Source organism: Crocodylus siamensis, chromosome 8, assembly GCF_052110815.1.
Source record: "Crocodylus siamensis isolate JL-2025a chromosome 8, ASM5211081v1, whole genome shotgun sequence".
NCBI lineage: Eukaryota > Metazoa > Chordata > Crocodylia > Crocodylidae > Crocodylus > Crocodylus siamensis.
Window position 1 is genome coordinate 67175737 of NC_143402.1, and position 13719 is coordinate 67189455.

The following is a 13719-nucleotide window of genomic DNA, read 5'->3' on the forward strand; positions in this document are numbered from 1 at the left end:
AGCAGGTTTCTAGCACTCGCACCACTTTAGATTTACCATCTGTTTCACTGCCACCCACAGACTTTTCAGACAACCCAAGTCCCATTTTGAGCGAGGCTGGGCTGAGCCGTATAAGACCATGCCAAGCCCATGGTGCCGGTTCCAGCACAAGATCTATAAGTAACACAGAGCTTCAAAGAAATCTGTCACACCCCAAACACAAAGGGAAATAAGGGAGGTGGGAACGCACAGAAACTGCAACTGTGGGAGGAATTTGCATGGAGTGAAACCACTGCACCTCTCCAGAGCTGGAGCTGGAGCTATTAGGGAAGAAAAATAAGTTCTAGGCTTAGGCCAGTCCTTGAGTTGAGGACTCAAACTTCCTTTTGCAGGGAATTTAGTACTAGGTCATACAACCCTCCCTACCCTTTGCCTGCTTTCCTGTAGCATTGGGTGAGCATTACAAAAATCCTGGGAGGTGCTGAGCACTTCAAGCTCTACCACTGAAACCAAGTTGAAGGACTTGGGGATGATTCCAGGACAGTCAAATGCAATAAACTTGTCGGAGGAGCTGTTCAGAGTGAGTGAGTTCCCCATTTTGCACAGCCTGTAATCTACAATGGATGGAAGCCACGTATTCAAGCACTATCCCAATATCCAACAAATGTGGCAGATCCTAGGCATTAACCCCTTCCTTTCTACAGGAGTATGGCAGCATCACCTATGACAGCCAGAGGGACACACTTGGAGACAACTCCCAGAATTGGGCAGCCTCATTGTAGTAGGGACATTACACATCAGCCCAGACGTTAATTCTGGGCGCAGGCCTCAGTGCTAAACAAACTGCATGTCTCTTCCAGCTGTTACTGCTGCTAACGCCTTACAATGCTAAAGTACCTTTCATCCCCGAGGATCCCAATCACTTCATCTGAAACATTTACCCTTATCCCTCCACACATGCATGCAGGAGTGACTGATACCCTCCTACCAATCATTCTCCCTCTGGGGTGGCACACTGGTACGCAACAGCATGCCACTGCAACCGGCAAGAAGGGAAGAAAGGACCCCATCATCACCACAGCCTTCTGATGCAGCAGGGAGAATGACCCAACATAGAGTGCCTGCATCATTAACTCCAGAGGAAGTCCCATGGGATATGTAGAAAGGCAAGCAGAGCCTTTGAGGGCATTTGGACCTCCAATTCCCAATCACTGCCAACAGGAATCCTAGTCTCTTAGGTGTGTTCCCAGAGTTCAGGTCTAGATCCTTAGGCGCCCAAAGCTGCTCCCCAGTGACACAGGCTCTCCCAAAGAATTGCAGCAGGTCAGCTTCCTAAATGCTCCCTTGCTATAACCTGAAGCAGGGACAGCCTGCAGGACTCAGTCAGTGAAATGGGTATTGGCCCCTTTCTCTCTCTTGACAGCAACTGATGAAGTGAGCTCGAGTTCACAAAAGCCTGCACCCTCTATCGATCTGTATTTAGTCTATAAGGTGCATCTCTACTCACCTTCTGCCCGACTTCAGACTAAGGTGGTTAACTACCTCTTCCTTATCTCTGTCACACCACTCCTCGCTCTGGCAGGCTGGTTTGTTTAGTAAATAGTGCCAGGCCCTCCCTAGCAATACACGGGAGTTTGGGACTTACCATTCCTGAGCAGGTGTCACTCTCACTCTCTTCCTTATGCCTCTGCTGCCAGGGAGAAAGAAAAAAAAAAAAAAAAGTCAGCAAGACATTTATTTGGGTGTGTCAGGCTCCTGGGGGCGGTAAACTGCCTAGCAGCATGCCACCCCTGTGTGCTCTGAGCCTCCTGCGCCTGCATCTGCTCCAGATTAGGATTGCTTTGCCCATTGCCCTGAGGGCACAGCCAGTGTTTACCTTTCTCTTTGCTGAACAGCTGCTGCCCTCGGCTGTGCCTTATGACGGCACAGGCTTTGCTACACTTGGAGGTGGTTCTGCTATAGCTATCATGTAAAAATGATGGGGCGAAAAGCAAAACCTTCTTGGGATCTATTCACACTGGCGGATCAGGCAGCTGTTGACCCTCACCATGGGACAAAGATACCTTGTGTTCTCTGATCACAGCCTGTGCTGACACCCTGTGTCCATACAGCAGCCTCCAGCCCCAGCCTGTGCCACTCCCTGCAACCCATCACGCACAGCAATTAGAAACATTCACCTCCCTCTCATTTTTCCTTCACCTGAAGGTCCGAACCCAGCCTGAAGAGGTGCCCAAAGGGTTCTCTCCTAGGAAGGAGGGGGAACCAAGCTCTCATTTAGCTCTACTCAGTCCCAGCTACAGACTAGGATATTCCCCCACCACACTACTCACCTGCCCACTGCTCTGAGGGGGTGTGTGGGGAGGGGGTCTCACTCCTGGGCTCTCCCGTTTGTCTGCATTGTAAGGACGCAGATGTCCAGATGGGAAGCTACAGAGCTGGGCTGGGCTGAGGAGAGGGCAGGTATGCTAAAGTCCGCCCAGGGCAGGGCTACAGGGAAGGGGAGGAGGTGAGGAAGGTTGTGGTTGCAAGCGGGTGAACTTTGAGACCTTTTATTGTCATCTGTCCAAGAGCAGAGCCTTCAGAAAGCAAACATGGATAGGAGGGAAGGAAGAAAAGCAACGCAGCAACTCACTGCACTTCCTCTGGAGAGAGAAGAGCTGGAACCTGTCCAGCTAGGAAGGGACTGAAGCAGAGATAACACATGCTCTGCCATGGGAGCATGGCATGGCATGGCATTAAGTGCCCTGACTGTGGCGCATGCTATAGTGATCTATGGTGGGCATCCTGCAGCCACCCTGCTGATCAAGGGAGTGGTACAGGGGTCTCTTCCTTCTCATCTTGTGAAGCCCGCAGGCCAAAGGGACTATAAGCAAATGTCCCACTTTCCCAGCTCTACAAAACTGAGGTCCTGTCTATTCTCAGTTTTCTTCTGCTCTTTGACAGCTTGTTCAAAATGAATTTGACGGGTCTCTATCCTGTGGTAGGGTGCCCCCCAAACAAAACTGCTGCCCTCACAGCTGGCATGAAGTAGCTCAGTTACTGGCAGAGAAGCTCAGAGTTTATGACTCTACACGGCCCTGGTAGGATCTGAACTGGGGACCTCCAGCACCCGGATCTCCTGTTATTAGATTTATTCAGTCTTACAACTGCACAGGCTTTTTTCTCCATTTTAGGGACATCCTTTAAAGCCCCCATGAAAAAACTCCCAGGAGGTTCAGGTGCTCTCAGCCCAAGTTTCAGGCTGTGTGATGCAGAGGCTACTACTCAGAGCCCCCTGTGCCTGCATCTGCTCTGTTTTAACGGGCTTTGCCCATTGTGCTGAGGGCCCAGGCAGTTATTTGAAGGCTCTCTCTTTGCTGAACAGCTCCTGCTCTCAGAGAAGGAGGGTGCCAGGGGTCTCATGCACAGCTTCAGGCTGTCCACCTGGGCACACTAGGGAGCCAAACAAAGATCAGATCATGCCCCACCCAATCCTCAGCTTAGCTGAGGACTTACTCCCAGCCACCTTCACTGACTCAGAGAGCAAAAGGCCATTTGAACAAGCTAGGAAAACTACTGCTGTTTAAGTGCCCAAGAACCTATCTCCAGAGGCAGCCCCACCCATCAGCCTTATAAACTAGAGCTGAACACTGCACACCCTTTGCCACCCATCTCTGTGAATAGTATCATTACCCGGCAGTGCTTCCTTCTTTGCACCAAAGGCCTGGAGATTAAAACTGCTCTCCTGAACTGTACCACTGTCTTCTTCAGTCGCTTGTAGCGTTTCCTGGGATTAAAGTGGGGCAGCAGGATAGGGGAGGGAAACACAATACAGCAGAACAGAAAATAGCTAGAACCCAGGATTATGACCCACATTCAGGCATAAGCAAGGCACAAGCCCTGAAACATTGGCAAAGACTCAGCTGAGTTTGATTTAGCTCTCTCTGTGAGGTCTGGATTTCACTCAGAAGTTATAGCTCGGGGGGGTGGGGGGGTGTTAACCAATATCGTTAATCAGGCCTTGTGGGGACACAGTTGGACCAGTGTACGTGTGCGCATACCAAGTCCCTGGAACTGTTATAAACTATCCTGGTAGAAACATGTTTTGACCAGCAGAACTGCAGTGATGTTGGGAGGGCTTTGCTAGTTTAATTATGTCAATATTCATTTGGAGTTAAATTTAAGTTCAAAGGAGCCCAAAGGAATTTGGTGCAAAAAATCTAATGGGATAAAATGAGAATCAGGCACTTGGAGCCTGATTTGTAGAGGTATGGGGAGCTATAGGCCTCTATATATATATATAAAATTTAAAAGCCAGACTTAACTCCCCGAGGTACCTATAAAAAATCCCAATTCTTATTCATATTTATTTCTTAAGCAGTAGGAGGCACTAGACCATGGGAATAGTTTATACAATATTGACCAGAGGATCCCTTGATAGGTGTCCAGTTAATTATGACTCCAAACCAAGAATCCCATTAAGCCCAGAAATGTGTGAGTGTATGCTAAGGGACTGCTGCATGCATCTTTTGGCTGCTCCTGTTTATTAGGAAGGGTGACCAAGCCTTTGTCTGTGTAAGGGATTTCTCCAAAATCATGCTGGGACTCCAGTAAGCCCTTATTGCTTACAACTGCCCATAGAACAGGAGCATCTGCCTAGACTTTGACCTCTGACCTTGCTAGGTGACCTCTGAAATGAGCCTGGATGACTGTGACCTTCTGCCGGAGGACCTGAAAGCGCCTACGGCTGATGAGGCCTCGGAGCCTCCGCTGGAGGGTGACAATAGCCCAGCTCTGCTTCTGCCTCCACCGTCTCTCCAGTAGCTGTTTGGCCTTCTCCTTCAGGAAGACCTGGCCAGAGGAAAAAACTGCTAAGGGCCAAGAAGAGCAGGCAGTACCTAAACAGGCAGCAATGTTTGTAGCACCTCAACTTTACCCTGAATTCCCTGGAGCCTTTATTGCCTCTGGTATGGAGAGCTACTCATATGAGCAAGCCTACTGATCTCCACTAACCCCTCAATCCAAGCTCTTCTCAATTATTAGACAGGATGGGAACATCAGGAAAGAACGGAGATGTATGAAATGGCTGAGTCTGGGAAACCCAAGAAAGGAACGAAAGTGAGGTGTCTAGCAAGATAGATGGTGTCATGGGATACATAGATTGGATAAGGGAACTGGTGCGTGCAACAGAACTGCAAGAAGGTAGCATTCACCATCTTTACATTTCACAGGCACTACAATTCTCCAGCTAAAAGCAAGGAAAGAGGTAAAGCAACAGAAATAGTTGAGCTGGAAGTATGCGGTTATGCACAAAGGTGAGCAGCCTACTTTCCATCAGGACCAAGTAGGTGGATGGAAAGGCCTTTTGGATTAAGATACCGTTCTCTTTACACAGCACCTTCGTTATGCCAATCTGATAGAGCTCCGAGGCGTCCCCCACCACACGCAACAGCACTGCGATGCAGTCATCCCTCTCCTGCAAATTGCTCCGTGTAGGTCCACCCAGGGTCCCATACCTGAAAGGCAGAAGGAAGACATAGAAGAACAAAGTGAAACCCTCCTACAATTATGTGTTGGCTCCAAGTCCCCTTCAATCACATGGACATCCCTAGCCAGGAGGAAGAACAGACAAGGGGAATTACCTGACTAAGAAGGGCTGGAATGGGATGCGGATAGGGTATCCTTCCTTCCTGATATGGATGGCCTCCAGTATCCCGGAATGCCTCAGCTGACAAGTGACATATTCCACATCAAAGATGTTTGACAACTGCAGGGGAAGCCATGAAGTGTAAGAGGGCAGAAGGCAGGGGGAGGAAGACACGAAATAGGGAATAAACAGAAAGAGAGAAACAGAAAAAGAGATGGACCTTTAGAAAGGGTTGGCACATCTCCCAGACCCCCATGCAGGACCATACAGATTTTGCCTTGTGGTTGGGCAGAGTAAACCCTGTGTCCTGCAGGATTCTGAAACACGCTCTTTTGCAGCAAGTAACAGACAGCCAGCACCAGACCACAGACTGAGAGGGAGAGCAGCGTGTCACAGAAGAGCTGATCTTGAAAAAAAAACATGCTCTAGGAAGGGGCTTTATAGTCAGGGAACAGAAAACTGTACAAGTGTGTTGCTTCTTACAAATGAGAGCCAAATTCAGATGGTACCAGCTGGGAAAAAAATAGACAGCAAGGGAAGTAACATCCTGCTGAAGGGTTTCCCAAAGACCTGTGCTGCTGTTCAGAAGCAGGAGCTCTCTTACCTTTTTTGAATTGGGTGTGATGCATCGAATAAAGAAAGCATGGCTCCTGCAAGGCAGAGGAAAGGGAAGACACTTTAACAGCCCCATTCCAGAAGTGCCCTTGCTATACCCAGGGGCTGCTGAAGCCTTCATATCCCCATGTAGACACTGTCCATCTCTACCAAACATCCTCCTCTTCTGGTTCCGTCATCCATCACCACCTAGCTAAACCACTCAAATTCCCAGCAATAAAAGCCCTTCTAGAACAATCAAGTGAGTGAGGGGAGCTTTTACACCAGGCAGTCAGCAACAATAGGGCTGGTGTCACCCCTGTATCCCTCACCTTCCCAGCTTGGCCGTGAGATCCAGTAGGGACTGATGGAATCTGGACACCAGGGTCGAGGCTGCATGCTTGAGCCCTTTGCCCTTTGTTCCCAGCTCCCTGTGCTGGCTATGATGATCTTTGGCCCTCTGGAAAATTTTGGACATAAGCTTGAAAGGAGAAGAAAGCAGTAAGTTAACGACGTAACACTCTCCTTTGCTGCTTTGAAAGAACAGCCCCTTCCTTCTGGAACTAATGGTCCAGGACTAAGAACCACTCTCACCACCAGCTACCCACAACAGAAGGGCTGCAACTGATTAAGGCTACAGGTCTATTCACACCTCCCCCAGACAATATAGGCTGACCTTAGGTATGGCCTCCTGGGTGAGACCAGGCACACTGCTGAGAAATAAGCCCTGCCAAGTCTTGCCCATTCTGGGCCTGCCTGAGCTCACAAATTTGCCAAGCAGATGACTTGGCACAACCCCAAGTGCAAGCCTTGACACTGTGTTCAAGTTCTCTCAGGAGCTTTGATCTTTGTGCTTCTCTGAAGAAAGCACTGGAGAAGCCTGTCAGATACTGGCATCAGAAATAGTTGCCCTAATCATGTGCTGTACCTTGAGGCGGCTCTGGGAGAAAATATCAAGGACTTCTGAGCGTAGTTGGTCATGGTTTTTATTCAAGAACTTGTGGACCTGTAAAGTCAAGCTGTGGTTTAATCTCTAGCATGGATCAGCAAACCAAAAAATACAGAAATTCTGAATCTCCAGTACATAGTCAGGCACACTGCATAAATATTCTGATTTGTCCTCTTGTGACTTAAGCCACCCAGAGTAACTTCAGAACACAGCAGCTTTTCCTTAGCAGCATCTGCAAGCAGGCATCATCCAGGTACTAGACCAGGAAAAATGCAGACAAGCATCATCCAAAGTACCCAGTGATTATGGCCCCAGACCCCGATAGACTGCCCCAGCTTGACCCCAGGAACTTACCTGGTAGGTGACTGGACCTGCATAGTGCCGCACAGTGAAGACTGGCAAAGGCAGTTTGGGTTTGGTGTACAAAGGACTATTTCCATGATGGTAATGACACTTCTGGAGGAAGGTATGGTCAGTGGCCTGAGCAGGAGAGGCATACATGGCTTACATTGTCACAGCCAAGTCCTTTGTTTAACCCCCATTGTTCAACAGAAGTTGAAATTGTAAGCGTGCATAAAGGGAAGCCCCTCTCTCCCAGGTATATACCTTATGTGGCAAATAGTGAGTTCACTATCCAGTGTGGGTTATACCTTTCCATGCCATCTGTAGTAGATGGATCATACAAGAAGATAATAACAGACTTCTAGGAGAGTTACTCCCTTAGCTCGGGTGACAGAGGCTCTTACTACAGTGCTGGGGGTTCTGGGTTTGATTCCTCACTGATGACCCATGTTTGGTTGAGGGAGGTTATTACAGGCAGTCCTCAGACTTATGACACATTTGGTTCCTGAAGAATGCATCTTAAGTTGAAACGTTATAAATGGGGAGGCTGGTTCCTGAACCAAGGCCTTATACCCTATTTTCACCAAAAATAGCCCAGAATTTTGTATTCCATCAATTATAGATGAGTAACATAGCTACATTAATGTATTTATATCATAAATAGCAATCATATTGATTTGGAAGGGCTTCTTTGAGGTGACTTTGTTGGACTTTTTGAAGGGTTCTTGGCTGGAGTCTTCTCAGAAGTCCTGGCTGCAAGTTTTTCTGGAGTCTTGTCTGCTTTCTTAAAAAAAGCGTCCAAGGCAGTTTGGACAGATGTTCTCCAGGGAGACGAACGACACAGCGAACTTGTTCGCTGGCGTGGCGTCGCATTGGCTCAAGAGTTGTAAAGTTGAAACCGACATCATAAAGTTGAAACAGGGTGTCAATTTATAAACGTAATTGCAAAATGTAACTCAAAATGTCGCAAGTCGAGGACTGCCTGTACATACATTTTTCAAGGCCTTCTGGCCCAAAAGCAATAGAAACATTAAACAAAATTATCTCCCTTTGACTATGTCACATAACATTAGCTTAGCAAAATTTTGGAGTGAATCAGTCCAAAAATGACCATCCAGCCTTTCTAGAGATGTCCACTAACTGTCTATGCCTGGCACCTGTGTCAATCTGCTTTTGAGAGAGTTTGTAAAGGCAATAGCCTTTTCACTGCTTAAAATCTACCAGAATTATTTTAACAGCTTGTCTCATATCAAAAACCATGATCTTCTTTTCCCCCTAAAAGACAAAAATCTCCTTTTACTGAAGAGAAGGAATGAGAAATGTCATGTGGGCTCATGGCTATTTGGCATAACGGAGTTGTCTTTCAGAGAAGCATTAATCCAGATTAACTAGTCAAAAGTGTAATTATGAAGAGAACACTTCCCTCCTGACACAATGACCTTTTTACTCCATTTGTGTGGCTTGAGAGCCACAGCAAGTTCCTAACCTGGGTCAATGATGTCTGGTCATCCAGGATGCGCAAGATACCATGGGGCTTTGAAGCAATCAGATCCAGGCATGACTCTTGGTGGATCTTGGAAATGGGAATCCAGACTAGCTCTTCTTGGGTGTATTCCTCCTACCAGTCAGAGATCATCCAGCCAAACCCCGGCCAGGAAAACAAACATCAAATTCAGGAAGTTAGCAGAGATCTGATTGGTTCCTCAGCAAACTAGAGGTTTAATAGTGTGATAAACATGCATGGTACCTCCCCACTTTAGCCATTAACTAAGCTTGTGAACACTTTTTCTAACATGGGAGAACAGAGGTAGACGACAGCAAGGCAAGGGGCAGCAGACAAGATGTCGAATCTGGAAATAGTACTCTGCCCTTCCACAAGGGGCACAGTTGGTACCAGTGACTTCCAGCCCTGGCCTTAAGGCCAGGCCCACCTGGCCTTATAAGTTCCAGGTGATATTTTAGGGTCTCAGATCGAAGAGATGTTGCTTATAGTAAACCGTATCCAGTGGAGAAGTGCTCCAACTGCCTCTTTCTCTACTAATTAACTACAGAATTAGCAATGACTTGTTAATAACCCCCATTCCAGAGGCAGAACACACTGGTATTGAAATCGAGGAATAGATCCAGTCAATGCCTTTCTTCCCTGTGTGGAAGTGCTCTCCAGTTGAGGCTGCCTCAACTCCCTGAATGTGCGCTGACTCTCCCAGCAAGGGTTTTTTGTTACCTCTTCCTGGGCAATAACTGTCTGGCTGAAGAAGTGCTGGAGATGCTCATTGGCAAAGTTGATGCATAGCTGCTCCAAACTGTTCACCCCCAAATCCTGGAAAGATACAGTAAAGTTTTGGAGTCACTGTACTGGCTGCATGTATGTGTCCTGGTTCTTCTATTTCATGTGTTAAAGCAAGTCTTGATAATTGGTCCATGTAGATCATTAGAACCTAAATGCTGGACCTAAATCAGCACATGTCTCTAACATCCAAGCGATCTATTTGTGTTTTTAAATCACAGTCTGCTTTTTGGGCTTGTGGATTGCATTGTTAGTTGACAGTGTATTTCAGAGCACCACACACTGCCATGCCTCAGTAGAAACCAGAGGTACAATTTGAGGCCGGGGCAAGTTTGGGTCAAAATGCTGGATTAGTCCCAATCCTTCCCAACTGGCTTGGCCATCTTGTCACACAGTACAAATGCCAGAGTCCAGACCAAGATATTATTTCCATTGCACCAAAAGTATGTAGGACACTACACACAGTTCAGACAGACAGGGCCCCATGCCTTGGGGGACACTGTCTTCCCCCCGCATAAGCAAATACTTACGAGCTTCCCTCTTGCTTTAACAAGTGAAATAGAAGAACCAGGACACATACATGCAGCCAGGACAGCAACTCCAAGACAGTTTAAAATGAATGGGGAAAGCAACCTCAAAGCCATATATGTCAACAATGCCCACAGTGCTGTCCATCTCCTGAGGGGCTAGCCATCCATTGATCTTCTCCAGGAGCCAGTCGAAGAGCAGGGAATACACAGCCTTGGCAATGGCATCCCTTGGTGGGGGAAGCATGGGGGAAAACCAAACCAGGCAGTTACCAGGAAAATAATGCTCTCAGGCTACTTTCACTAAGTGAGATAAAGTGACCAAAGCGGGATTGGTTACCTGGCATCGATAGCACCTTCTACAGACAAAGGGGTGAATATCCGGTCATAGGATGTTGCCTGGATAGAAGGAAGCGTTATTTGTTACAAGGACTCACAAGAAAAGGTTCTGTCTGGAAACCCGTAAGGAATCGATACAGCTAAACATGGGAGTTCTTTGCCCAGGAATCCCCTGGCACAATGCAAGGCAAGACTAGTCTAATTTTACTTCTGGGTCTTACTCAGCTGGGAGCCAGTTATCTGAGAGATTGGGCCTGGGACTCATCTGGACTTAACAGTGAGTCTACACTGTGGTAGCAAGAAGTTCACTCAAGCCACAGAGGAAATAAGCCCTGCCCAGCCACTTCCATCAATACTAGTGAGGGTGCCCCAAACACCATGTTCCCAACTTGGATTTCCAGGGGGCTCAAGGGTGGCATTCTGGGACACCCTCACTGCATTTCCAGGGTTGGTGGAGCTTATTTCTTCCTGCCATGGTATAGATGTACCCCCTAAGGCACAATTACTGATTCTGTGATTACTGAGTCAGTAGAAGGGGTGAAACATGTGCCCACTTCAAGGTGCCCTCACACTGCCAGACTGAGGTCAAAGGTTTCTCAGCATAATGGAGCACCATGTCCATCTCACACCCACCCACACGCACACATTTAGAGACCCCTACAGAACTCATCTTGCAGTGTGCTGCCTTTTGGTGCCAGCTCTCAGTGTAAAGCCTGCAGGGCTGGGGACAGCATGTTCTCATCAGAGGACCCAAGTTTTTGGGGACTCTTTTCCTCCTGCACCTTGCCAAAACCCGAGTTCAGGGCACCTTAGGGAACGAAGTCAGAGTTATCCCTGTGGCCGAGCTCTCGCCTCAGGGTATGGTGCCATTTTGGGGACAGATGGCAAGGGAAGTCCCTTCAACTGGAAGCCTATATATTGATTATAGGCCAGCCCCTCTCAGGATTCTTACTATGAACATAAACACCAGCCCTCAAGTGAAGAGGCTGTTCTGCTTCATATAACACAGCAAAAAAAAAAAAGGGGTGAGAGGTGACATTCCTACTTCATGCAGAACGTGGCTACTGTAAACAGGCTACCAGTAGCTACTGTTCAGACCTCCCTGCAGAAAAAGCCCAGGGCTGGGGCAGAGCACAGGTATCCTTTTCAACCCTTTCCCTACACAACACAAGCTCAAGCAGGAGAACAGGGAAATGAAGTGGCCATGAGGTACTCACAGTGACCCGATGAGTGATGGCACTTCGCAGGAGATCTGCCGAGACATGCAACAAGTTGGCCACAATCCGGATTTCTGTGTCACTGGGGATGGCTGCAAGTTCAAAGGATCCTTTCTAGATCATGGGGGAAAAGAAAGGTCTAAGCTGATACTGGAGACAGGGTCCCAGACTTGTTACCCAGGGCAACGTCTGCAGAAAACTGGTCTCATCCTCATTGCACAAGGGCAGGTCACAAAACCCCAGTGCCTCAGCTTGCCTGAATTTGGCTCGTTAGGCTCCAAAGACCTCAGGCAGCCCAGATTCTCCTCTGGGTATTTGCAGCAGTCTCAGAGGAGCAGATGAGACTGTGTTCAACAGGGAACAATACCCCAAGTCCCATCATGAGACTGCTGTACTATTCAGTGTCTGTCACGCCCAGAACTAGCAAGGGACTAACATACCTCACAGGAGGTAAAACAGATGTTCCCAAGCTGCAGAACAGCAGCCAGCATTGCCCAGATAGAGGTCAGCTCATCATCCGAGAGGCCAATCCCCTGCAGTGCTTGCATCAAGGCTGTAAAGTCCTGATCGTCCTGCTTCCCCAATAGGTTGCATGCTCTGCCCTGAGAGAACCAAGACCAGGGGTTAAATCACAGCCAGCTTCTCATTCCAAGGTCACATCCCAGGACAGGAGACAGGCCCCAGGTTGCAGAAGTTTGTTCTGGGTTGCAAAATGCAAGGGGACTGTACTGGGCCCATCAGAAGAGGGACCATTTCAGAAACGTTTGTGACCAACACTTTACACTTCATCCAGACCTAGGAGTGTTCAACTCTGGGCTATTAGATTGGGGCTTGGTCCATATTTCTCCTTCCATATCAGGTACGTGCAACCTCAGGAAACATTTCTGTTGACACACATATGCTCCCACCTCACAGCAGCTCCTATCACAGACATCCATATGAGCCAAAATTTTCTCCCCTCATAGTTCAAATCCTTCTCCAGCTGGAACCTTTCCTGAGAGTAGGGTGATCTGCTGAAGGCACTGCAACCTGAGGCCAATAAAGAGTCCAGCCTTTGAATAAGAGTTGGAAGCTGTGGGGGGAACCCAATCCCCTGTTTAGGCCAATTTTGGCCCTAATTGGCCCATCTCTTCTCTCTCAGAATATAAGCTCCATGGACCTGGATCTGCCTTCATCTGCATGGACTGAATTACAGGTCTAGGATCAGAGACTGAGACCTTTTGCTGCATAATCTGAGTGGCATCACATGAATTGTTAATGAGTAAATTAATGAACCCCATGGAAATCATGCTGAGACCACAAATTCATCCCACAACACATTGAAGAACTAAGCAGAAACAGAAGAACCAGCCGAGCGCTTGAGGAGGACACCCCCAACAGACCTGTCTATACATCTAGATGCACCAGGAGAAACTTTAAATATAACCTGTAAAAGACCAAGAGAGCTGAGTGGTAGGTAAAGGCCATGCTGAGTTTCTCAAGCCTATTGGCACTGAAGCCTTTTCCCAGCCCCAGTCCAGCAGCAAGTTGAGGCTTTCTAAGATAAGTCATGTTGGAATTCACCTGCCATGTATCACCAGGGATATAATGAAGGGGGTCTGTACCCAACACTTGATGCTTCAGAACAACAAAATGCGCACTGTATTTCCTTGAATATCCTACCCCCCACAAATAAAATATGGAAGGCAGAGTGTTGGGAAAAGATTTTCCACAGTTGTGGCTTATATCTAGCTTTTGCATGTAGAGGCTGCGCTGAAAGATGGCTGTCAGTATCTGCTCATTTGGTCACTCAGCCACAAACTGTTGCCAATTTGACAGCAGCTGTACAAGGATTAACACTAGACTGCCTCTCTTATTTG

General features: G+C 47.8%; 1 protein-coding gene across 1 annotated transcript in view; it reads right to left on the minus strand.

The window, feature by feature from the left end:
• The window catches only part of MYO15B (myosin XVB), an 88147-nt gene that overhangs the window by 37629 nt on the left and 36799 nt on the right, over positions 1-13719 (minus strand). The window contains exons 11-25 of the mRNA XM_090061590.1: positions 12301-12462; positions 11861-11974; positions 10645-10703; positions 10411-10534; positions 9715-9810; positions 8977-9108; positions 7503-7628; positions 7128-7205; positions 6532-6680; positions 6210-6255; positions 5601-5725; positions 5357-5474; positions 4634-4809; positions 3652-3745; positions 1625-1669 (exon numbers count right to left, since the gene is read on the minus strand). Of these exons, the coding sequence (XP_089917716.1) occupies positions 1625-1669; positions 3652-3745; positions 4634-4809; positions 5357-5474; positions 5601-5725; positions 6210-6255; positions 6532-6680; positions 7128-7205; positions 7503-7628; positions 8977-9108; positions 9715-9810; positions 10411-10534; positions 10645-10703; positions 11861-11974; positions 12301-12462 (1644 nt within the window). The remainder of the gene's footprint in view (positions 1-1624; positions 1670-3651; positions 3746-4633; positions 4810-5356; positions 5475-5600; positions 5726-6209; positions 6256-6531; positions 6681-7127; positions 7206-7502; positions 7629-8976; positions 9109-9714; positions 9811-10410; positions 10535-10644; positions 10704-11860; positions 11975-12300; positions 12463-13719) is intronic.